The sequence below is a fragment of the Ascaphus truei genome, chromosome 1 (genome assembly GCF_040206685.1).
Source record: "Ascaphus truei isolate aAscTru1 chromosome 1, aAscTru1.hap1, whole genome shotgun sequence".
Taxonomy (NCBI): Eukaryota; Metazoa; Chordata; class Amphibia; order Anura; family Ascaphidae; genus Ascaphus; species Ascaphus truei.
The window spans coordinates 421,465,466-421,492,244 of NC_134483.1; the positions used below are offsets into that span (position 1 = coordinate 421,465,466).

The 26,779-nt window shown below is 40.1% G+C and overlaps 1 protein-coding gene across 1 annotated transcript; it reads left to right on the forward strand.

The window, feature by feature from the left end:
* Positions 1 to 406: 406 nt before the first annotated feature.
* LOC142471423 (uncharacterized) lies at positions 407 to 3,799 on the forward strand. Its single transcript, XM_075578231.1, has 3 exons — positions 407 to 909; positions 2,308 to 2,385; positions 2,751 to 3,799. The coding sequence occupies exons 1-3, from the start codon at positions 633 to 635 to the stop codon at positions 3,788 to 3,790; spliced, it is 1,395 nt and encodes a 464-aa protein (XP_075434346.1). The 5' UTR covers positions 407 to 632; the 3' UTR covers positions 3,791 to 3,799.
* The last annotated feature ends 22,980 nt before the right edge of the window (positions 3,800 to 26,779 follow it).

Genomic DNA, 26,779 nt, shown 5'->3' on the forward strand with positions numbered 1-26,779 from the left:
CTGTGAGTGCTGCTGGTGGCGCAGTTGCTGATGGGGTGTCTGGTGGTGGCGTGCTTGCTGGTGGGCAGCTTTTGGAGGCTCTTCCATTGGAAGAAGGAGAGTCCAGTCAGCACCAGCCAAGCTCTGACCCTAAACCTGCTCGGAAGAAACGTGTGGAGAAGCCACGTAATCCTCGCTTCAATGACCAGGAAAATACAGCTCTTGTCACTGGCATTCTGGAGCACTATGACAGTATATATGGACATTTACTAGGTAAGTGTACCTTTACATTTATTATTCAAATACATGTGATCCTAGGTCATCTGAGTTTTGTTCATATGCAAATATGGGTTCAGAATATCTTTCTATGTTAATTAGTCTGGAAACACAGCTTTTTATCATGCCTTACAAGGACAACTAAACACAGGCGGTCAATTTGCCATAACTGCATACAATATGAATGCAACATTGCTTACATGTATAGGTTTAGTAGTGAATGCTCATGTGCTTCACATATTACACATAAAACAGCATGTTTGCTATCTCTTGGAACAGCTAGCAGTGTAGGAAACTGGTGCTTCTATTATTAATCATTTACCTCATATATTTTATATGTTTTTCAAGGGCGGACAAGTTCAGCAAGCAGAAAAGAAATGTGGGACACAATAGTCATTGGTGTCAATGCGTGTGGGAATCATGTGAGGGACAAGCGGAATTGTCACAAGAGATTTGATGATATTAGGTCCAAATTGAAAAAGAAAATACAACACCAACGCGTGCATGCTACTGGCACTGGAGGTGGGCCCACACCACAACGTCTCATATTAAGTCCATTGGAGGAGCTGCTTCGGGCAAAATTACTTCCCGTCGTCGTGGAAGGCTTACCTGGTGACCGTGATATAGGAATTTACCCCTCACAATTTCCACCAGGTTAGAAATATTACTGTACTAGGCGTGTCGTTGCTTACAGTTATTTTGCATAGTTACACTGCTTTTTATACTGTCTTCACAATATAAGCATACCTGCATCTATATATGTATATGTCTGATTCTGTATATATATATATCTCAAAATAGACATATATGTTGTAGTCCTACTAAAAGCAGTAACTAATATAGCACGTGCCATTGCATGCTCATTTACATGTGAATTCCCAAAATGCATTGCTGCAGTGGAAGCAATTGATGGTGGGCGAAGATGGGGAACAACAGGGTAGTACACATGTGTAACACATGTTAATGAGAAATTATTAGTAGCTACAGGTACAGAACAGAAATATGTATAATATTATTGTGTATTTTATTTATTTTACTCCGACAAACATGACATTACTGCCTATTTTAAGCATGCATCAAATATATTGCATGCAACGGCCTACAAACATCACTTGCACTAACACATCTATAGTTGTTTATGAAAAGGTCCATTTTTGCTTTAAGTCATATACAGACAGCATAATGAGGCACACGTATCATATTTTATGTCATTGTTTTCATAACTTAAAAACTGCACACGACTATTTAGCTCATCTACCATTGTGTTAAAGCAGCTGCAATTAATATCTCATCACAGCATACACTTCAACAGAGGGGGTGGGGTTCAGCACACACACTAATTACAGCCTCATTTTAGGGTCAACTTAGTTCACACCATTTTCACCTGTTTCAAGTAATTGAAAGGTGTGGCTGATTAGGCTTTTTGGGGAAGGGAATACCGTTCTTACAACCTGACTAGCACAACTGAAGTTAATCACACTCATTTGAAAGCTACACTTTAGCTACTAAATGCCCCAACAACTCATTACTTATCAAAGCGTACGTCACACATTAGTTCACTCATATCTATAGTTGAACTACTACTATCAACGACACATTATCACACACTGCATGTGTTGTCTTGTTTAGTCACAGCCACATTCATGTGTGCCACATCTTATATTAATGTACCACACATATCCTCTACCAAAAACAACACTTTTTGCAATATGACCACCTTCATGATAACCATTGTGAATGGTCATCTCATGATAGTTATGTACATTATGATACTGATATCACTACACAACATATGATTTTTATGTACAAATTTTATCTATTTATCCTCACGCATTACTGCAGGAACATAGTATGTTTTATGTTAGGGAACTCAAAAGTTCTAAGTACACAGGCATGTACATTGTTATTACAACTATTTATGTTCACTTTCACACACACATTTTGGGTTAAGGAAATGATGCTGTTAGGTACTCATAAATACAGAACATACAATAACTGTTTGTTCAATATTTACACATGTAAATGTAAAACTTATGTTATTGTTATATATAGTTGCCCCTGAAGGACATGTGTCACCTGAGACTGAACAAGTGTCTTCACCTGGGTCAGCCAGCTCAACACACCTAGAAGGTGAGTGTATCAGTTGGTGGCCATATAATATGTGCTCTTCTATATGTTATGTTGTCATGTTCATTATTTGTTTTGCACATCTTCTTTAAATAGGATTACTTAGTGTCAGTGAAAATGAAGTGTAAGGCAACTTGTATTGTGTTAGTGATGTTAACTATCATGTAGGAGTTGTGAGTTTACAGCAAGTTTTCATTCACTCATATTTCATACTGAGTCCAAACATTATTCTTAAGTCAAGGTAGTTTTTAATGTGAGGTTATAAAACGTATGGAAACATGTTAGTTGTTACTTATGACACAGTACAATTACATAGTAACACAGCAGAGATTAACATGCCATTTAATAATGTGTACATTTATTTGTAGAACATGATGAAGAGGATTTTGATGATGATGATGATGATGATGATGATGCCGCCGCCGCCGCCATAGACACACAAATACAAGCAAGTGACCATGAAGAGGTTCCAATTGAAACTGTTTTACCGCCAAAACGTCCAGCAAATACCACATATGATGCAATAGTAGCTTCTGAGGGAAAAATTGTGGAAGCAGAAAATCGTCGCCATTCTGACCTGATGACAGTGCTGGAAAGGATGATTGCACTGCAGGAAGAAACAGTTTCACAATTGGCACATCTCCACAGAGTCTTCATTGAAGTGCCTAAACAGTTGCAAAAAATCAACACCTCATTCGAAGCATTAGTTGTTCAGCAAACACAAGCTAATTACTGGAGAATGACTAATGTACCACAATTCAACACCTCCCAGCCAGGATCTGTTCATGCAGGTCAGTTTTCACCACATTCATCTGATATTCATTCACCAGGCCCAAATGTTACCGGTCAAGTAGCAGACATTGCTGTGCAGGTTCCTGATGACATCCTACCGCTGCCATCTGTACAAATTCAGCAGCAGACACCTACAAAGGAGGCGACAAAAACAAAACAAGACACACATGAAACAGACCAACCATCACTTGTGCAGTGTCTACCAACTTGCTCACATGTGTCAGTGGGCACAAGCCCTGTCCGTGAACAGTCACTACCCAAAAGCCCTGTAGGTGAGTCACTGGCCAAAAGCCCTGTAGGTGAATCGCTGCCCAAAAGCCCTGTAGGTGAATCGCTGCCCAAAAGCCCTGTAGGTGAATCGCTGCCCAAAAGCCCTGTAGGTGAATCACTGCCCAAAAGCCCTGTAGGTGAGTCACTGGCCACAAGCCCTGTAGGTGAGTCACTGGCCACAAGCCCCGTAGGTGAACAGTCACTGGCCACAAGCCCTTCCCGTGAAGTGCCAGAGGCCACTCAAAGTGGCTCTGTTGTGCCTAAAGTTGGTGGCAAAAGAAAAAGGAAAATTCAAGAGACAACAAGCAGGCCTGTTACTCGCTCGCAAAAGGAACAAAAAAAATAAATGTTATAATTCAGAAAATATGTCTTTGGCCTTGTTTTGTTGACTTCAGATTATCTAATTACTATTGTATGTATGCTGAAGACTGTGTTGTTTCCAAACTTTCAAGTATGTTCTTGTACACGTGAAGTTTTGGAAATGTTAACACTCCTAATTAATGAATAGTGTTATAAATATTTATGTTTTAATCGTCTGTTCAGTAATGGTCCACCAGGAGCCAGTTGCTAAGTTTAGAGAAGCTGCCATTGACTTTGCAGCAAAACATTGCATTTGGGTGTGTTAATTGATGTAATCATTGCATGTGCATATTATTTTCATGCAATTATAAAAGCACCTATTTAACTGAAAACATCTTTCTTGTACGTGTACAGCAGGATTTTGTGTTAAATATTACTTACCTTTGGTGGCCATTGTAATGTTGTCCTTTAATCATTTATGTGTTCTTGTTTCAAGAACATCTCTGAATTTATACTAAAATATATGTAGTATGTATTGATATATGCACACACACACACAGACACACACTGTGTGTGTGTGTGTGTGTATATATATAGTACTATCTAAACTGGTATAGATGTATTTACAAAAAACATACACTTCATGCTTCCTTGTGAAAACACACTATTTTAATAATACAGGCCTAATGTTTGACAACTATACTAAGTGTGAGCCTCTAACATTATTGGGTGCAAACAAATGTTTATGACTTAATTCACTCATGTTTATCACCATTTAAATAGGTTTCATACAAGGCCTACTTACTGCCATCAATATGTTGTGTGTACTCCTGCAATATAAAAAAAAAAAAAAAAAGATACATTATATATATATATATATATATATATATATACATATACATATACATATATACACACACACACACACACACACTATACATATAGTACAATATACACTTTATATATATATATATATTTTTATGAGAGAGATATATTTATATATATATAGATACACACGTATTTAAACTCATGCAGACAGGTAGTTAACCAGACTTTCAAATACACACAGAAAAGTATGTGGGAAAAAAACATTTCATTTTGCAGGTGTGTGTATTTACTGATATGGCTGTCTAAGCACTATTTTCACAAAGTGCTCTTTGTTATTTTTATAGAAAACTCAATGTTACTGAAATAAGTGTAGGAATGTTTTCACAAACGAGATAAAAAAATGATACATGTTTTTCCCACATTCGCCTATCACTAACCACAAAACTTAACCCAATTAAAAGGACACATCCAATTGGCGTTTGAAATAAGGAGTAAAAGTAGTTACTTTTGTTGACCTTGAAAACGAAACACAGGAATTTGTTAGCCATTGAGCAGAATCATTTTGATGAGCAAAGAAGACAGAACTGCACACATCTTTTGTGCTACTCTGACATGGCTGATGAATTCGTTAACAATATGAATCCCCTTTTAGGGTATAAGTACATGGTTTCAGAAGCAATTTTAAACAGTCGCGGACACAAAGCAAGCACACGCCAAATATATGATTTGATTCGAGCTGAATATCCTTATTACCAAGACCGTAGGCATGCGCGGAATTTTAATTCCTCAATAAGATTCACTTTATCAACTAATGACTTTTTTGAACGTGTGCAGGATAAGCTAGAACACACCTATGGTTTCTGGAAGATTGCAAAGGAAAAGCATTTTACCCTGAAAGAGGGCACATATATTGTTGTGAAAGGCATATTTATTCCTAATGCCAATAGCAATGGATCCGCAACTACTGTTCCGTGTGAATCGATACCTGCTGCAATATCTGCACCCTCCATTCCTGAAACCCACATTGTACAACAACAAAAGTACTATGATTATGTACCAAGCCTTTCAGCTGAAAATGCATTGGAATGGGAACCAGAAGAAATGAACCTACCTCCCGACCAATTGTTTGAAGAAAGCAGTGGCGATTCCTATGAGCGCTTCATGGAGGAGATGTGTGTCATACTGGATTCAGCGGGTGGGTCAAGCGTGGATGAAAATGCCTTGCATTTCTGGAGCGACCAGTTGCAGCCAGACGAAGAGTTAATTCTAGAAGAATGGTAAATATAACAACCGTTATGCGTTGACTGTGCGTTTAAATGTTTTTTTTTATTTTTTATTTTTTTAACCACCATTTTCCCTTTCAATGCGTGGATACAGCGTAACATTGCAGACTGCATAACATGTAGCGATCACAAAGAAATTGTTGCCGAATACAATATAGTATAACCTGAAAGAGTAGTACACATTGCTGACGGAATAAATATACGTACTTTCCTATCCCTTTAACCATAGTAGCAACATTTTAACATAACTCTAACACATACCTGTTTTGTTATCATGCAACATTTAAAAGCGGGTCCACCACGTATGACGTGGGACCCTTGTCATGGCCCAAGGCGTCCTTAAAAAGGATTACGGATGTAAGTCCCGCCCCCAAGCGACGTGCGCGCCTCAAAGCCTATTGGCTGTCATGTTTTGTTATAGTAACGGTAACTGCAGTGTGTCATGTGTGCGGCTCAGTGTTTGTAGCCGTAAAGTGGGCGTTAGCAGAATGTTAATTGAGTGGGAGGAGAGTTAGCGTGCGTTTCACGCTGGTTTAACATGACGTCACACGTATTGCATTTGCGCATTGTGTTATCGGCCGTCCTTTCTGTCCAAACACGTCTGTTTAAAAAGAATACAGATGTACTCGTTTAGAACGAATGTAGTTTCGTATTCATTGTATTTGAAATAAAGATTTTATGTTTAATGGTATTTTCAAGATGTATTGAACGCACAACGTACGCTGTGTTTTGCGCATGCGCTAACAGTTAGTGCAGCCAAGCGTGAAGTGCGTGCGCACACTAAGATGTGCGCGCACATTTTTCAGTATACAGGCAACGTTCACATCATATACATAGTTATGCCTGCTACAAATTTAAAGAAACATTACATACTGATGTACACTTGTAGTTCTAACATATAAGTGAGTGACGTGTGTATGTACACAATCATATAGAGCTGTGTAACGCGTTGTCACGGATACATATATAGTAAGGTGCCATATTTGACCATCATGTGTTTGCTGTATTTCAGAGATGTCGGGGAAGATACAATCGGATCAATGTATGATTTCAGAAGAGTCTACCTTTATATGAGATGATTGTGAGGAGGAGCCACCGACTACTATACTACATATGGAACTAATTTTATATTGCTTGCAGCGCTTATTAACAAACAATAAAAAATGTGATACCCTTATGCCTATATTGCATAAGCACATAATTAACATAATGATGTTGCAAAATAGTGCCTCATGAATTTTTATTGAGTGTTCTTTAATGACTACTATCATTTTATGGCATGGTGTGTTTTATATATATAACAACCATTCCCACTCTGCTAACAGTGTTTTGCTTATTCCTGTGTTTGTCTCTACTTAAGGTCTTAACTCCTCTTGGTGTTTATACCATTGTTGGGAGGTTATATGTGCTATAGCCTTCCCATATAGATTTCTAAGTTTGGTGTCTATATATTTGTTGGGTGGTTGTATGTGCTATAGCCTTCCCATATTTTCTAAGCTTCTTAGAAACCACTTAATTGTGCTTTACAGTATCACACTATGCAGATTCTGTTTTTATTTTAAGGTACAACCGCTCCCCTGGTTTTTTCTGAAAATAATGTTATTGGCCAGATGTTGTGGTCCCCTACAATGCATGATGTTCTGATTATGACATCAACATCATGTAATGAAGTACGTTTCTCTGTATATTTCATTAACCTAACTAACTATAGTTTATTGTGTTTATTAAACGTTCTAAAAATACATAGTATAGTCAATATGATGATATAAGCTACCATAATAAAGCTGGTGTTATCATTTGTCGGTGTTATACATGGATCCTACACAAATTGATACAGACACAAACAGTTGTCTTACAAAGTGTGTCTATGCTAATGTGCACGTGATTGACGTTACAATTGTGAGAATACTTGATAATTATCATCATGATAATGATGAAGTGACGTGATTTATATTGCAAAAATATTACCAACATTGTCATATTGGTAAATTATAATGCTAAATGACAGTAACATTAGTGCCAAATTTGTCTTCTCTGTTAACAGTTTAACACTTGGTACATGTAGGACACATCCACACACGTGTGACTTATACATACACATGTCACAAATGTAAATTAATGTTGACTATTAATTCCTAGCATTACAAAACACCAACATTGCTAAATATAAGATGTAGTACGCATTGTTGTGATTGCAGGCATTCATGCATGGAGTTTTAGGATCAGTCAATTTCATCCGTGATGAATGATCTCCCGTAAGTAAAGAAATAACTACAGTTATCCCCTTGTCTCCAAACACCTCTATATTACATTAATGGAATTTATAAGGAAACATACATAAAATGTGATGAAATGGGAGTAATCATTTTCTAATACAATGCACATGAAAGCTCAAGAGTAGCTAAATGCATATACATGATACAGAAAGTACATATATGTAACATTTGTGTTTAAACCAATATGTTGGGTTTTGACTTCAAATAATTATAGGAAGATTGATGTAGGCACATCTTATGAGAGATGTCAGCAAATATACATACCATGATCAGTCATACTGGAGATATACCTATAATGCAAAGGAACAATATATAAATTGCAAACATTGACATGCCATCTTCAGTACCGTAAACAACACAGCAAAGTGTGTATTTGGTGTTAAATGTGCAACACCATGTATATTTCATGACATTCAAAATGTAAATCAGCCTGGTGTACACATCATATGGATGTACATGTTACACTGCACCAATAACATTGTATGTAAGCATACTAGAAGCATGAATGAGTATGGGCATAATATGTGTATTGTGTTAGCATAAGGAACAACACAATGCTAAAATATTAGTGCTTTGTTACCCCAGTTGTATACACATACACACAACTAAAGTACAATTGAAGAGGGATTATATAACCTGTGCAACAATAACATACCGGTGCCACATCCCTTTGTGCACACAGCAGAGAAAAGAAAGGTGTGCAACCCATATTCATCTGTGTCCTACCAGAAGGGTATATAAAAAAACATTATTGTTAAGATAACATAATGTAAGTATAAAAGTATAACTTGGAACATATATGTTTTTACTTACAAGAAAAAAATGAATTGATGAGATTCTGGCGTGTCTGGCCACCACTGGCTGTTTGTTCATTTTCAGCAGCTACATGGGTGGGATGCTCGTCTACCAAAGGCTCAGCTAGGTCTGATTGTACATTGTGCCTGAGTGCAACATTGTGCAAAATGCAACAGGCAAGGATAATATCAGACACTTTTTGAGGCTTGTATAGAAGAGCCCCACCAGTTCTGTCCAGACACCTAAATCTGGTCTTGAGTAGGCCAAATGTCCTCTCTATAACAGATCTTGTAGATATATGGGCTGCATTGTACCTGTCCTCTGCTTCAGTTTGAGGGTTTAGCACCGGAGTCAAGAGCCACGGCCTAATTCCGTATCCTGAGTCACCTATAATGAATGGAGCACACATAAGCTGACATTAGTGATCAAATTGTACAATGCCAACATTCCTAAATAAAAATGTGTTTTGTGTTATAACATGTAAATGTGTACTCACCCAGCAGCCAACCATGTTCAAAATGTCCCTCTTCGAACGCATGGAAGACTGAAGAGTTCCTCAGGATAGAGGAATCGTGACTGGAACCAGGGAATTTGGGTACCACATGCATTATCCTCATCGTGGCATCACATACCACCTGTACATTGAGTGAATGGTAGTGCTTACGATTGCGGTACACATGCTCACTCTGACTAGGTGCAATCAAAGCAACATGTGTGCAATCGATTGCACCCAGCACACATGGTATCCCTGCTATATTATAAAAGCCAGTCCTGACTTCCAGCCACTCTGTCGCCTCTGTAGGAAAATGAATATAATTCCTAGCGCGTCTATTGAGTGCATAGAGAAACTGGGTCAAGGCCCGCGAGAATGTAGATTGCGAGACCCCGCCCACTATGCCCACAGTTGTCTGGTATGACGCGGAAGCAAGATAATGTAATGAGCACAGCATTTTAACAAGCCCAGGGACTGCACGACCTCTGGCTGTGAAAAAATCTAAATCTCCCCTTTTTTCCTGATAAAGAGCTAAGATTGCTGCTGAACTCAAACGATAGCGACTTACAATCTCCTCCTCACTCATCCCATCTAACAGGGTTCTCTCCCTGTACAGACGCGGACGAGGCACAACTTGTCTCCTCTGTCTTCTCCTCTGATCTCCTGTCCCTCTCCCTGTCTCTGTCGTATCCGCGTGACTGTCCCTGTCACTGTCACTGTCCCTCGGTGTGTCCCTCCCTTGCCCTATATGATTGTCTTCATCATCAAGCATGTCATAGAAAAGAATGTTCCTCCGTCTCCTAAACAATCTCAACATTTTGAAATGAGTAGCTGTGAATGATCAGGTAATGGGCGTCCTTTAAATAGGTATGTGATGATGTCAGGTGACATAGTAAAATGCAAGGTGTTACATTAACATAATAAAGTACTTCTGTGGCAAGCTGTGTGCAGTTCTTGTTATAAGTATTTGTTGTGTGTATTCTGCAGGGAATGATGATATTTGGCAATGATGTGACATGAACCTTTGTAGAAACATTGCTTGCAAATAAATAGTGTAATGTGCAATGCATGTAACACTTGTGAACGCAACAGTCAGTCATGTAATTAGGCAAAAAGTCTGAGATTGACGTGGGAAAAGTTTTGTGTAACATGTGTAATTAGGCATGTTATTGTGACATGTTGACAACAATGAATAGTCGTGTGCATATGCATGCATTTCTGTAAGGAGGATAGTTGGTATAGAATGAGTTAACAAGGTGTCCCAATGCTGAATTACTGTACATGTGTGTATAAGTTAGGTTGAAGTGCTTGTAATGCTACGGTTACAATGTAAACATGCAATGTGATTGAGCGTCCAATAAGTGACGTCATGAAAATAGGGAGGACCCAAAACTATATGTAAACATGAGAAGACAGATGTACATGAACGTTTAAAGATGCGTGTCACATTACAAGCATTGTGTAATGTAAAGGAAGATGAATATACTGTGTATGTGTGACATGTGTGACATGTGTAACATCATGTAAATAATTGTCGCTCAGTTCATTAAAATGTGTGATATGATGTGAGGTTCTCCTTTAAGAGTTGAGTATAGTATTTTCCCTTGGCACATCATCACATGATGAGTAATGTGACCCGCAAATGCTGCAAACATGTAAAAGTATAATGTTATGCAAATAATACACGTCAGCTGTGACACAATGCAGGGAATGCCCCCACACTGTAATGCAAATGACGTTTGTATTGTGAGCAATGAAACGTAAACAGTACTATACTGTTATACGTCCCCGCTCCATTGACTCCATTGATGTACAGAAGTTTCTTTTTTTCTAAGTGCCGTTGCGGCAGCCTTAGCGATCGTTCTCCCCTCCAAACTGCCAACTTTAGTTGGCGGGAGAAATTGGCCAAAACATCTCAATTTCGTAGTGCCGATCAGGCCCGATAAGCTGTTTTTTTTTGTTGAATCCAGCCGATTTAAAAAAGTGGCGATCAGTGGCGAAAACAGGCTTATCGGCAGCCGACTGGCCATAACAAAATAATCGGCTCCGAAACCTGGCGATATCAAGCACTTATCGGCGCTTACTGAATCTCAAACCCAATTTTGGCTATAAAATGGCGATAATTCCCTTATAACCGCTTACTGCATGAGGCCCCTGGGCCTTATTTTGTAAAGAATATCGGTGCACTTAGCACTGTGCAAGTCAAGTGGAATCCCGATTATCTCCTTGTACCCCCCTGCTCACCTGCTCCACAACCCATCCTCGACGCTGCTGCTCTCCTGGCAACCCCCGGCTCACCTGCTCCACAACCCATCCTCAACGCTACTGCTCTCCTGTCAACCTCGTCGACCTGCTCCACAACCCATCCTCGACGCTGCTGCTCTCCTGTCAACCCCCTGCCAACCTACTCCACAACCCATTATTGAGGCTGCTCTCCTGTCAACCCCTTGCCGACCTGCTCCACATCATTGAGGCTGTTCTCCTGACCAGCCCCTGGTCACCTTCTCCACCACCCACCTATGCAGATGTCTACAGCACGGAGCAAAAGGTTGATCTTCTTTTGGAGACCATGTTGAGTATGGATATGCGCATGGAGAAAATGGAAAGTAACATGGAGAAGATGGCAAGTAACACGGAGAAGATGGAAGGAAGATTGTGGGGATGTATTCTTTCCTGCGAGTTCCTGTCCGTGTCCCTGTATGTCCGATGCAGGAGAAGGATGGTGGCTAGCATGACGTGACCTTCATGCTTCCCTCACCAAGCACCCCACGCTTACCCCATCCATCAGAATGTGTGCCTGTATGCCTTTGAGGACGAGGTGACAACCCCAGTAAGGCCACAACAGGAGGAAAGCATACTCCCACACCGCCTACCCTCGCTCGCTGCCAGAAGTATACCAGCACCCAGGCTTCCAACGATGCCGGACATCATCTTGACCGACCTGACCCAGCACGACCGGGAGAAATACAAGACTGGATGTGCTGGTGTAGCCCAGAAATTTGCCCTGGCAATATTTAAACACCATGTCAGTTTTGAGATGTACAGCGATTGGACCCACAGTGTAAATGATGAAGGAAATAAAAGAAAGAGGGCTCTGCCAGCAAATTTAAGAAAGACCATTTTGAATGAAGTGGAGCCTTATTTCCGTGTTACCCCTACAGTTATGAGAACTGTGAGAGACACTATAAATGGCCTGTTGAGGCATACAAGGGCTCGTGCTTGGAGTGGCACCCCTCTTGCTAATGACTTTTCCCAAACTCTACTGTAGTGCAAACGTTTTTCATCACCCCCCCCAAAAAAATGACAGTAGCATTGTTTTATTGTTTAATGTGTTTAATCATTTTCTGTTTATTTTTTATTGTTTTGAAATATTGATATTGTCTAATCATTTATTTCTGTCAATCAGGCACAGGTAAGTATGTTACTGTATAGAAATTCGTTTGTGCAAAAAAAAAATTGTGTTTTTAATTTTTTTTTTAAATACTTACTGTATATTGTCTAATCATTTATTTCTGTAAATCAGGCACGGGTAAGTATGTTACTGTATAGAATTTCGTTTGTGCAAAAAAAAAATAGTGTTTTTAAATGTTTTTTTTTTTTAATCAAACCTAACCATGTCTGTTTATTTACAGTATTCAGGATTTTCAGCAGCTGCAGTGAAAAAAGGAAGGGGGGGGGGGTGTAAGATTACAATACTGTGTTTACTGTAAGTACAAACAAGCCTGTATCTTACACAAACCCCCCTCTCCCACCCTCTCTCAGTGTTCCAGTACAGTAACTGTATAGAAATCCTGTTGGGGGGAAAAAAGTTTTTTTTTTTTTTACAAATCTTTTGAAATGTTGTTATTGTTTAATCATTTTTACCAGTTATTACCAGTACTTGTTTCTTTCTACCGTATTTTCAGAGCTGCAGCCCCCTCTCTCCCCCCATCTCGCAATGCCATAACGAAGATAAAGACCACAGCAACTGTTTTTTTTGTATTACTGTATGCATTAAAAAATAAAAGTATTTTTTGACCGACCCCCTATTGCAGACATGAAATTCTTATGAACAGTTCAACAAAGCATCGCACTTCACATACAGTACAGTACGGAAAGAAAGGGCATTTCTCTTAACGGTTATTAATTTTTTTTCCAAATGAGACATACAGTACAGTACAGTACCAGTAAAAGAAAACAGTATTTACTGTTGCACAAGTAGAAAGCAATAATAATTAATACATACAGTATGGAATAAAACATATACATTTTTATTTTTGGTGTTTATAAGAAAAGTTGCGCAATGCAATGTACTGTAAAACAGTAGTGGTGATGACAGTACAGTACAATGTAAAAAAAGAATTTAATATTAAAACAGCAGGATACAGTACTGTACAAGGTTTTCTGTAAAGCTCACAATTGTTCTATTGATAGATAAAAATGGCACTGTCACTAAATGTTTGCCCACTTGGCAAACAATGTGAAAGCAACTTTTAAAATAAGTAATATTAGAGGTCCATCCAAATCCCTTCTTTTGTCTTTTTGCGCTTGATGTCAAAGTTTCGTTTCTGGGGAAAAACAAAAAAATATGCTATTATTATTGGTATTGCGCATGCGTCAAATCGCTTCATTGGGAATTAAAGCAGCCGTTCAACCATTGTGGATGATGAGAACAAACTTCTGATTGTCTCTGACTCTTGAGCCCCACCCTCTCCCTACATTTGTAAGCTGCAGCAGCGTCACGTACTTCAGCAGCCAATCAAATCATTCTTCAAAGTGCACTCAACAGAGAAACATCCCCTCAACTCGCATACAGTCAAGTACTGTATTGTATTGATGCACATAAGTAGAGTAGTACTAGTACACTTAAGACTATCATGTACATTACACTGTAGTACAGTTTAATACAGTGTAGTACATTACTGTATACTGTGCCTTCTTTATAAGCTTTGCCAAAAGGGTGGTGATGACTCACTGTGACTCCTCAAGTCTGCATTATAGTTGACAGGTGACAGCTGGCCTGCTACATTTGTAGTTGACAGCTGATGATGCTGGAAAACATTTTGGTACTGGTACATGCAAGCTTGCTGGTACCTGTACGTGAAATCATGCTCAGGCTGGAAATGTTCCTGGTATTCTGGCGGGGACAGGTACAAAGGATTGCTGATCACAAGGTTATCACTGATGGTCGGACCGGACACCGGTGCTGGTGATGCTGTTGCCGGCACATTGCTTGATTGGAATTGACGAATCTTGTATGGGTTAAAACCCACCTTTCTTCTTTTGAGATTGCCATGATCAAACAAAGGTGATACTATCAAAAGCAAAGCCAATAGATATAGCCACTACAAGAGGCAATAAGCATAAAACCTTGAAACATCCAACGTGTTTCGTAGTACTAACTACTTCTTCAGGGAATCTGCATATTTGGAACTCTTGGTGGACCCTCTAAGTGCGATTATCCATAGCGGAGCCCAGCTGTTTGGAGGGAAACCCCCTCTGGAGATGCTGACCGTCTGAGGAGGAGTTCCGGTGAGAGTTCTGCTCCAGAGCTACTGCTACAGTTCCCGCTGAGAGAAGCAAGCATCTGACCTCCTTGCCAGCAGTCGCCGAGCGATAACCAGTGTTATATACACTAAATGCACTATTTTACCTTCTTGATGTACGCAGATTAATTACCCTTCTATTCAATATATATTTGTATTTACCTACTTCACCATTTGGCGTTGTGCGCTGTGTTTTTTGTTTCCATCTGTTTTAAACACCTGCACCCTTACAAAGTAGCAAAGCAATGTACTGTACACATTCCAATTCAATCCAATTCAATAATTGCATTGATTTCTGCCACTTGGTGGGTACGCAAAGAATAGCACCCAAATTATAATTCATTACCTCTGCCACATGGCGGATACGAGAAGAATTGCATCCAAAGTCACAAAAAACCATTAAATTAAACAGGTCTACCGCGTCCGGTTGCCCGATTCCAGATTGCATGAACGCGGCATGAATAGTGATACAATGAGAAAATACCAAATGGAACACAGCGGTCAACACGAAAACTGATTTGAGGCGCATTCGAATAACGGCTGTTGCATCAGTATATATATAGATATATATATATAGCTGAACCCTGTTATAAGGCGGTCCTCGAGGGCCACAGAATGAGACCGTGTTATAACCGGGATCGTCTAAATTTTGCCGCTCGAGGATTTACCGGCATCTGTGGCTCTCTCCTCTACCTGCTGTAGACTTTCGAGTGCCACTTGGAGTATCCCATGACACACACACATCCCCTACACCATGTGGGAATGGTTTTTTTTTTTCTTTAAACATTCAATACTTTATTGTTAACAGACACATAAACACACCCCTACGCCATGTGGGAGTTGAACATGAATACATTTTATATAATACACATGTATTACAATAATATTGGGGTATAAAATCTGCGTACATCAAATAAAGAATACATAAGCATTTAGTGTATATAACACTTGTTACCACTCCAGTGATTGTAGACAGGGGAATCAGCTTTCTCTGCAGGAGCCTCTGTGGTGGTTCTGGGGCACAGGATCCCTCATACACTCTTTGTCCAGCTGGAAGCTGCTTTCAAGGGAGTTCCTTAGCAGCAGTCTGGCTCAACTGCAGGTTCAAGCACTCACTGAAACAAAGTCTCAGGCGGCAGTATGCCTCTTCCAGGGGTTTTTCTTCTTTTCTTACAATCCTCCGTTTGCAGCAGTGACAGGACAGTTCAGAGCCGATGGAGAGGCTCAGCAGACACTTCCGCAATTGCATGCACCTGCACGGCGTGCCACGATGTCGCTCCGTCACGTTATGTAGCGGGGTGATGTCACAGTTCCCGTGGCAATAAGGAAGGAGCAGAAGAAAGTCCTTCAGAGTCTCTACAGCGGCGCAATAACCGCTTCAATCAGCAAAAAAACCCCAAATGGTATTGAATACGATGCAGATACAGGGGATAATAAAAAACAATAAATTGGCATAAACTAAATACATCCAACGCGTTTCGTACATCTAAGTACTTCTTCAGGGAATAATTTTTGGCCATTACCCAGAGGTCTTAAATACCTCTCAGAGATGTCTCATTGGTCAGACTATTAAAGTTAGACCAATCATCTGAGCCATGGTCAAAGTGATAGGGAAGATATACTATTACTTTTAAAACAAAAACTTTATTGACAAAACCTAAAAACACCAATCGACAAATAACTAACCTATAATCTAGCCTACAATAAATATATAAAACCTTGCTGGAATAAAAAGAAACACAGTATTAGTATATAAAGAAATTAAAATAGACATTTTATAATCCTTTACATATATATATATAAAAAAGATTAGCTAAAAATACTACAGGATAAAGTGCAGCAGGGAGAAGGGAAATAGAGTAAAAAGAGAGTGATAGCATGTCCCACGGGTCTATTATGGATATGGGCTAATGATTAAAGTTTAATACAGTGCCCAAATATCCACATCCTCATTAAGCCCCTTGGGGGACATGGTATCCAACTTATGTATCCAATAAGTCTCCTTGGAGGATAATGTTTTAACTCTATCCCCCCCTCTTCTATTGACTGGAATGAATTGAATCCCCTTAAAAGTAAGACTAGAAGGGTCTTTACCATGGTGTAATAAAAAGTGTCTTGAAACACTATGTTTTTCAAACCCAATTTTAATGTTCCTGACATGTTCCTGGATACGGATTTTAAGGCACCGTTTGGTTCTGCCGACGTATTGATATCCACATGCACATTCCAACAAGTATACAATGTGTGTGGAAGTACATAAAATAAAGTCATCAATATTAAAAACCTCTAATGTGTTATTGGATTTAAAGGTATGTTTTACAGGGTGTAGATACTTGCAAATACTGCATTTACCACAGGTATAATTACCTTTTGGTTTGGTGCCAAGCCATGTGTTAGATGTGGTAGTCTTACCACATACAAACACATCACTGGGTGCTAGTATATTCTTAATGTTTTTAGCTTTCCTATATATAAACCGTGGTTTAGTATCTAAATGAGATCCCAATATGGGATCTTTACACAATATGCCCCAGTGTTTACAAAAAACCTTCTCAATATCCCTATATACAGAATTATAGTTGGTGATGAAAGCCACATCTACCAAACCACCCTTATTTGATTGGATAGCGTTATTTCTTTTTTTATTATTTTGTATCAACAGTTCTTTACGATCCAAATCACGAACTCTTTTTATCTCTCTCTCTAAAAGTTCTTTGGGATACCCCCTCTCTCTAAACCTTGAAAATAATTTGTTTGCCTGTTGGTTAAAAACCTCTACACTACTGCAGTTACGTCTGAGTCTAACAAATTGCCCTCCTGGTATGTTTTTGATCCATGTGCTCTTGTGACTGCTATTTGCCATCAGCAAATTGCTGGTATCCACCTCCTTAAAGAAGGTCTCGGTTTCCACAATGCCATCCACTCGAGAGGTAAGTCTCAGATCTAAAAAGTCTATCTGTGTGGCATCCATTCTGTGTGTAAACTCGAGATTAAAATCATTTTTGTTCAGATCAGCCACAAATGCACTGGCCGAAACACAATCACCATCCCACACGCACAGGATGTCATCTATGTAGCGTTTCCACACAATGACATTCCTGTGGTGCGGGTTGTCGGGCACAAGAAACTGTGACTCCCACTTACCCACATACAGGTTCGCAAAACTGGGGGCAAATCTAGTGCCCATAGCGGTCCCGCAAACCTGCAGGTAGAAAGTGGAAAGAAACAGAAAATAATTATGTTTTAAAATAAAACTAATAGACTCAAGAATGAAGTTTCTATTCAATGGGTGTAATGCCTGATCATCCACCAAAAAGGAGTTGACCGCATCTAGCCCCTTTTGATGTGGTATGTTGGTATACAGGGCCTTTATATCGCATGTAATCCATACATAAGAACTCTTCCATTGAAAATCCTTAAATAAGTTTAAAACTGCCGTTGAATCTTTCAAATAAGAGGTTAATTTACCGACATAGGGTTGGAGAAAGAAATCCACATATTGGCTAAGGTTGGCTGTCATCGATTGTATACCTGACACAATAGGGCGTCCAGGAGGATCAACCATAGCCTTGTGGATTTTCGGTAAATGATAAAAAATGGGGATCCTAGGGAATTCCGAGAATAAAAAGGAAAATTCCACCGTAGTGATAACAGAAAGGGCGAGTGCGTTTTCTAACAAGACCTTTAGCTCCTTCAAAAATTCAGCCGTCGGGTCTTTAGATAATTCTATATAAGACAGTTTGTCATTTAGTAGTCGTAAAGCTTCTTTTTCATAGTCACATCTATCTTGGACTACCACGCCCCCACCCTTATCTGCTTGTCTAATAATTAAATCAGTATTTGCTTTTAGATTTTTAAGGGCTATCGACTCGCTGTTACTGAGATTGTGCTTAATGTCACCTGACTTAAAATTGTGGGATAGAGCATTAAAATCATTGATGACCATGTTAAAAAATGTATTAATGTGATGACCTTTGGAATGTGCAGGATAAAATTTGGATTGACTCTTAAAGTCAGTATGTCTGATCAGTAATTCTGTATCGGTGTTATTTGCAGAAACCGTTACGGCCTTACTATGATTAGTATCCATATCTTGTTTCAGGAAATGTCGCTTAAGGGTAATGTTGCGAGTAAATTTATGTAGATCTTTGAACAGTTGGAAGGAGCTTGGTCCACAAGCCTTCGAGAAGCTCAGACCCCTTCCAAGTATGCCCAATTGATCTTTACTTAAAACTGTAGAGGAGAGATTAAAGACACCTTTGTTAGCTACGGTGTTCCTTCCCAAGAGTACCCTCTTCTTTTGTGCTCTGGTCCCTCCTCGTGTTCCTCGTCTGACACATACCTTATCTTTCTTTTCTCTTGTGGGGTATTCTGTATATCTTTTACAGTTTTCACCTTCCTTTCCAACCTTGTTCGAATTAGGTCTAAAAAAGAAGGTGAATCTGTATTTGGTTCCAGTCTAGCTGGACGTTTAGGTGAGAGTTTGGGGGAGTTTCTGGGTGAGTATCTAGATGTTCTTACATGGGGGTTTTTGTATTCGTTCTCATAGTTTCTATATTGGCCTTGGGGCCTAGAGCCATATCTAAAACCCTCAATGTAATTTTTCCCTTTATAATTGGGATTGCGATACCCCTTGCCATAGTTAGAGCGTGATCGATCTCTGTTTGATCTATCATTTTCATTAGTTCTGCTCTCTCTCTTTTCGTCATAGGTGTGATAATTCTGATGTCTGTTTTTTGAATGTGCAGATCCCCCTCTCTCTTTTTTATTGGGGATATTTTCATCACCTACTACCCTTCCTCTATCTTTTTTCGCCCAGTCTCTCTGTCTCCCTTGTTGATAGTCTAATTTATCTCTTAAGAATTTACTGTGTTTCGTTTTTAAAAGTTCATCTTCCTCATATTCTAACTTTACTTTAAGATAATGCTCAATCTCTGAGCAATCTGTATCTATAACTATAGGTTCTAATGCCTTAATTGCTTTTAAAATCTCTTTCTCTAATTGTTTGATCTCACGGTTCCTTTCATATATAATTAACCTAATGAGATCATTAGAGCACTCATCCTGGATCCTATTCCACTCCTGCATAAATTTTGAGTTATCTTTACCAAAGGTGGGGTTTTTTGAAAACCTGAGATCTCTTGGTATTCTACCCACATCCAGATAACTCTGTAGGGTTTTGGTCTCAAGCCAATGCTTACCCTCAGTAAGCAATAACTTTTCCAATATTTTAAAGCGGTCTTTTAGGTCTTTATTTTAGGTCTCTTATTTTAAAGCGGTCTTTAAAGGCCCTGTATACCAACATACCACATCAAAAGGGGCTAGATGCGGTCAACTCCTTTTTGGTGGATGATCAGGCATTACACCCATTGAATAGAAACTTCATTCTTGAGTCTATTAGTTTTATTTTAAAACATAATTATTTTCTGTTTCTTTCCACTTTCTACCTGCAGGTTTGCGGGACCGCTATGGGCACTAGATTTGCCCCCAGTTTTGCGAACCTGTATGTGGGTAAGTGGGAGTCACAGTTTCTTGTGCCCGACAACCCGCACCACAGGAATGTCATTGTGTGGAAACGCTACATAGATGACATCCTGTGCGTGTGGGATGGTGATTGTGTTTCGGCCAGTGCATTTGTGGCTGATCTGAACAAAAATGATTTTAATCTCGAGTTTACACACAGAATGGATGCCACACAGATAGACTTTTTAGATCTGAGACTTACCTCTCGAGTGGATGGCATTGTGGAAACCGAGACCTTCTTTAAGGAGGTGGATACCAGCAATTTGCTGATGGCAAATAGCAGTCACAAGAGCACATGGATCAAAAACATACCAGGAGGGCAATTTGTTAGACTCAGACGTAACTGCAGTAGTGTAGAGGTTTTTAACCAACAGGCAAACAAATTATTTTCAAGGTTTAGAGAGAGGGGGTATCCCAAAGAACTTTTAGAGAGAGAGATAAAAAGAGTTCGTGATTTGGATCGTAAAGAACTGTTGATACAAAATAATAAAAAAAGAAATAACGCTATCCAATCAAATAAGGGTGGTTTGGTAGATGTGGCTTTCATCACCAACTATAATTCTGTATATAGGGATATTGAGAAGGTTTTTAGTAAACACTGGGGCATATTGTGTAAAGATCCCATATTGGGATCTCATTTAGATACTAAACCACGGTTTATATATAGGAAAGCTAAAAACATTAAGAATATACTAGCACCCAGTGATGTGTTTGTATGTGGTAAGACTACCACATCTAACACATGGCTTGGCACCAAACCAAAAGGTAATTATACCTGTGGTAAATGCAGTATTTGCAAGTATCTACACCCTGTAAAACATACCTTTAAATCCAATAACACATTAGAGGTTTTTAATATTGATTACTTTATTTTATGTACTTCCACACACATTGTATACTTGTTGGAATGTGCATGTGGATATCAATACGTCGAAAACAAAGACACCCTCAGGGCAGCACTCGTTGTATATGAAAATGTAGTGATGATAGACTTAAAATTTAAATGCTTTAATTATGTTAGTTAAAATAAGTGTCAAAATCGTTGAAATAAATGAACAACTGACAGTGGTAAAACAACACACAAAACAGACAAAAATACACAATACTTAAACTGACATCTAGGGGGAAAGGTAGAGATCCTACCTATCTGCTAATTAGCAGTGATGAACAATCATTAACTGAATAGTTTGCCCCCTGGTTCAGCAATAACAAGGTTAAAAAGCCTGTAAAATAGATACAGGTGACGGTGGACTGACATGCAAAGGTATACGCCAAAAAATGTAATGCAAAATATGCAGTAATAGAGTAAAAGCTCACTAGTGATGGTATAGTGCAGCCACAATAAACTAAAATGTTGAAATAGCTCTGGTCGTGGAGGATCCCTAATTATGGAATTAAACAGCTTTAACTGTAAGTTGGTAGAGTAGGTGATCTAAGTGTTAATAAACAGTGCGCACAAGAGCTCACAAAGTGTGATACTTAGCTCTGGGGCACGGTTCTAGTCCGTATCCAGTTATATCCCCCTAGTTCAAATGTGCCATTATCACACTTATTGAAGCCTCTTAACACGCAGAAAACAAAGATAGTTGAATAGTTATAATGACTGTCGATAGCTAAGTGCACAAGAGCTTACAAAGTGTAATATCCAGCTCTGGGGCACGGATCGCGTCCGTATCAAGTTATGGCCCCCTAGTTCAAATGTGCCACTATAGCAAATCCGGTAGCAGGTAGCAGAACCAAAGTGAGCAGCCACATATAGTTAGCAGAGGGAAGGAAGGGGTACATATATTGCAGTAATAGTAATATGCAGCAGTTACATTTGAATATTCAGGGTAGGGTAATAGTAAACACACCGTGCCCCTATCAAAAGTATATACCAAGCCCTCGTCAGAGCTTGCGCAATGTAGTAACGCTGATGTGAGTTAGTTGCCAGCTCAAAATTCAACAGGCAGCGACACCACATAAAATACAGAGTGTCTATTGCGTATAAACATTGTATCCCTTCATGCATACATTGTATGCATATATCGGCACTTAGCAGTGCCTCTCACCCTCTGCCCGGCAAGTACACGTCAATACGTGATGACGTCAGTCCTGTAGCCGCCTCCCACCTGACGCACGTTTCGCTGAGGCGCTTTTTCAAAGGTGGTGACGTGGAGAGCTACACACAAGGTATATATAGTGTGTGTTGAATGACCAGCTAATGCAGGGCAGCTGAGTTTAACCAGTTAATTCTATTGCAGGAGAACGGTGAAGTACTTGGTGCTGCAGACGGGATCAATTGGAAGCCTGCCCAAGCAATAAAATTGAGAACAGACAAAACATGATATTTATTGGTTCAGAAGCTGTATGAACGCTGTGGTGTATCTAAGGGAACAGGGTCACAGAATGTGGGATGGTCATGCAGCCAAACCCTGTATAGGGTAGATGTTTCTTAAATATCAGGGACCAGAGGGCCCAGGGGATTAGGTGTGGTGATATTTGCACTCTAAATAAAGGGAGAGAATAGAAAACCCTCATTAATCCCTCTAGGTGCCAAAGTACCCAATAGATAGATCCATTTGGACTCTTTCTGTAAAATGAGGCGATTCCAGTCACCCCCTCTCGGACTCGGGGGGACGCTTTCAATCCCTGTAAAGCAAAGGTTAGTAATGTCACCACCATGCACCTGATGTATGTGGTTGGCTAAAGGGGTGTCCAGATGATTCCGTATTGCCCCTAGATGTTCCAAAATACGCTGGCGGAACTCACGGATGGTCTTGCCAACGTATTTTTTGGTGCATTGACAACTGACTTGGTAGATAACCCCCTTTGTCCTGCAGTTAATAAACTGCCTGACTTTGAAACATTTGGTATTGTTCCAATTAAAGAAGGTTTTAGAAAGCGACAGATGGGTGCAGGCCTTGCATCCCTGGCATTTAAAGTTCCCTACTGATCTATTAGTTAGCCATGTACTTGATGTTAATGGTCTTAGATGGCTATGAACTAGCTGGTCTTTGAGATTTAATGCCCTCCTGCTAACCAACGTTGGTGTAGGTCGCAGGACATCATTAAAGTCTGGGTCCTCCAAGAGGACCGGCCAATGTTTCTTCAAAATGGCATTAATCTCCGACCATTGATTATTGAAGGTACCCACAAATCTGATAAGTTTAGAGTCTTCAACTGGGGGACGATAGTTACTCAATAAAGAGGTTCTATCCGTGAATTTTGCTCTCCGATAGGCTTTTCTTATACACCGGTTGCTGTACCCCCTTTCCATGAATCTACCTCTCATCTTTAATGCTTCATCCTCAAAAGCTGTGATGGTAGAGCAGTTTCTGCGGATCCGCAGAAACTGTCCAACAGGGATACCATCCTTAAGTCGCCTTGGATGGTGACTTTCATAGCGCAAGAGGCTGTTGGTGGCTGTCTTTTCCTGTGGATTGTCGTTTCCACCTGGTCACCAGCCCCTCTAGAGATTTTAAGGTCAAGGAAGGTAACCTCCTGTGTATCGATTTCGTAGGTTAAGTGGAGGTTAAACTCGTTATTGTTGAGTATGTTGATGAATTCAATAAATGACGCCCTGGTCCCCTGCCACAGGACCAGGACATCATCGATGAAACGGACCCATAGTAAAATCTACTTTGAGGAAGTAGAAATCTTTTGAGGAAGTAGGAGACTGCGTCTATACCTACTTAAGTGGGTATAGACGCAGTCTCCTACTTCCTCAAAAGCCGTAGCTGTGAATTTGTGAAACACAACCAGTTGGTACTTGACTTATTGCGTTTTATACTGACACATAATTACTTCACCTTTAATGGTGTCATTTACCACCAACTGAGAGGCACGGCAATGGGGACCACCTGCGCTCCCACCTATGCGAACCTGTATTTAGGTTGGTGGGAGGCGGAGGTGGTCTTCCATGAAGCCAATGAAGCCTACACCATCCAGATTTTACTATGGGTCCGTTTCATCGATGATGTCCTGGTCCTGTGGCAGGGGACCAGGGCGTCATTTATTGAATTCATCAACATACTCAACAATAACGAGTTTAACCTCCACTTAACCTACGAAATCGATACACAGGAGGTTACCTTCCTTGACCTTAAAATCTCTAGAGGGGCTGGTGACCAGGTGGAAACGACAATCCACAGGAAAAAGACAGCCACCAACAGCCTCTTGCGCTATGAAAGTCACCATCCAAGGCGACTTAAGGATGGTATCCCTGTTGGACAGTTTCTGCGGATCCGCAGAAACTGCTCTACCATCACAGCTTTTGAGGATGAAGCATTAAAGATGAGAGGTAGATTCATGGAAAGGGGGTACAGCAACCGGTGTATAAGAAAAGCCTATCGGAGAGCAAAATTCACGGATAGAACCTCTTTATTGAGTAACTATCGTCCCCCAGTTGAAGACTCTAAACTTATCAGATTTGTGGGTACCTTCAATAATCAATGGTCGGAGATTAATGCCATTTTGAAGAAACATTGGCCGGTCCTCTTGGAGGACCCAGACTTTAATGTTGTCCTGCGACCTACACCAACGTTGGTTAGCAGGAGGGCATTAAATCTCAAAGACCAGCTAGTTCATAGCCATCTAAGACCATTAACATCAAGTACATGGCTAACAAATAGATCAGTAGGGAACTTTAAATGCCAGGGATGCAAGGCCTGCACCCATCTGTCGCTTTCTAAAACCTTCTTTAATTGGAACAATACCAAATGTTTCAAAGTCAGGCAGTTTATTAACTGCAGGACAAAGGGGGTTATCTACCAAGTCAGTTGTCAATGCACCAAAAAATACGTTGGCAAGACCATCCGTGAGTTCCGCCAGCGTATTTTGTAACATCTAGGGGCAATACGGAATCATCTGGACACCCCTTTAGCCAACCACATACATCAGGTGCATGGTGGTGACATTACTAACCTTTGCTTTACAGGGATTGAAAGCGTCCCCCCGAGTCCGAGAGGGGGTGACTGGAATCGCCTCATTTTACAGAAAGAGTCCAAATGGATCTATCTATTGGGTACTTTGGCACCTAGAGGGATTAATGAGGGTTTTCTATTCTCTCCCTTTATTTAGAGTGCAAATATCACCACACCTAATCCCCTGGGCCCTCTGGTCCCTGATATTTAAGAAACATCTACCCTATACAGGGTTTGGCTGCATGACCATCCCACATTCTGTTACCCTGTTCCCTTAGATACACCACAGCGTTCATACAGCTTCTGAACCAATAAATATCACGTTTTGTCTGTTCTCAATTTTATTGCTTGGGCAGGCTTCCAATTGATCCCGTCTGCAGCACCAAGTACTTCACCGTTCTCCTGCAATAGAATTAACTGGTTAAACTCAGCTGCCCTGCATTAGCTGGTCATTCAACACACACTATATATACCTTGTGTGTAGCTCTCCACGTCACCACCTTTGAAAAAGCGCCCCAGCGAAACGTGCGTCAGGTGGGAGGCGGCTACAGGACTGACGTCATCACGTATTGACGTGTACTTGCCGGGCAGAGGGTGAGAGGCACTGCTAAGTGCCGATATATGCATACAATGTATGCATGAAGGGATACAATGTTTATACGCAATAGACACTCTGTATTTTATGTGGTGTCGCTGCCTGTTGAATTTTGAGCTGGCAACTAACTCACATCAGCGTTACTACATTGCGCAAGCTCTGACGAGGGCTTGGTATATACTTTTGATAGGGGCACGGTGTGTTTACTATTACCCTACCCTGAATATTCAAATGTAACTGCTGCATATTACTATTACTGCAATATATGTACCCCTTCCTTCCCTCTGCTAACTATATGTGGCTGCTCACTTTGGTTCTGCTACCTGCTCCCGGATTTGCTATAGTGGCACATTTGAACTAGGGGGCCATAACTTGATACGGACGCGATCCGTGCCCCAGAGCTGGATATTACACTTTGTAAGCTCTTGTGCACTTAGCTATCGACAGTCATTATAACTATTCAACTATCTTTGTTTTCTGCGTGTTAAGAGGCTTCAATAAGCGTGATAATGGCACATTTGAACTAGGGGGCTATAACTGGATACGGACTAGAACCGTGCCCCAGAGCTAAGTATCACACTTTGTGAGCTCTTGTGCGCACTGTTTATTAACACTTAGATCACCTACTCTACCAACTTACAGTTAAAGCTGTTTAATCCCGTAATTAGGGATCCTCCACGACCAGATTCAACTATCTTTGTTTTCTGCGTGTTAAGAGGCTTCAATAAGCGTGATAATGGCACATTTGAACTAGGGGGCTATAACTGGATACGGACTAGAACCGTGCCCCAGAGCTAAGTATCACACTTTGTG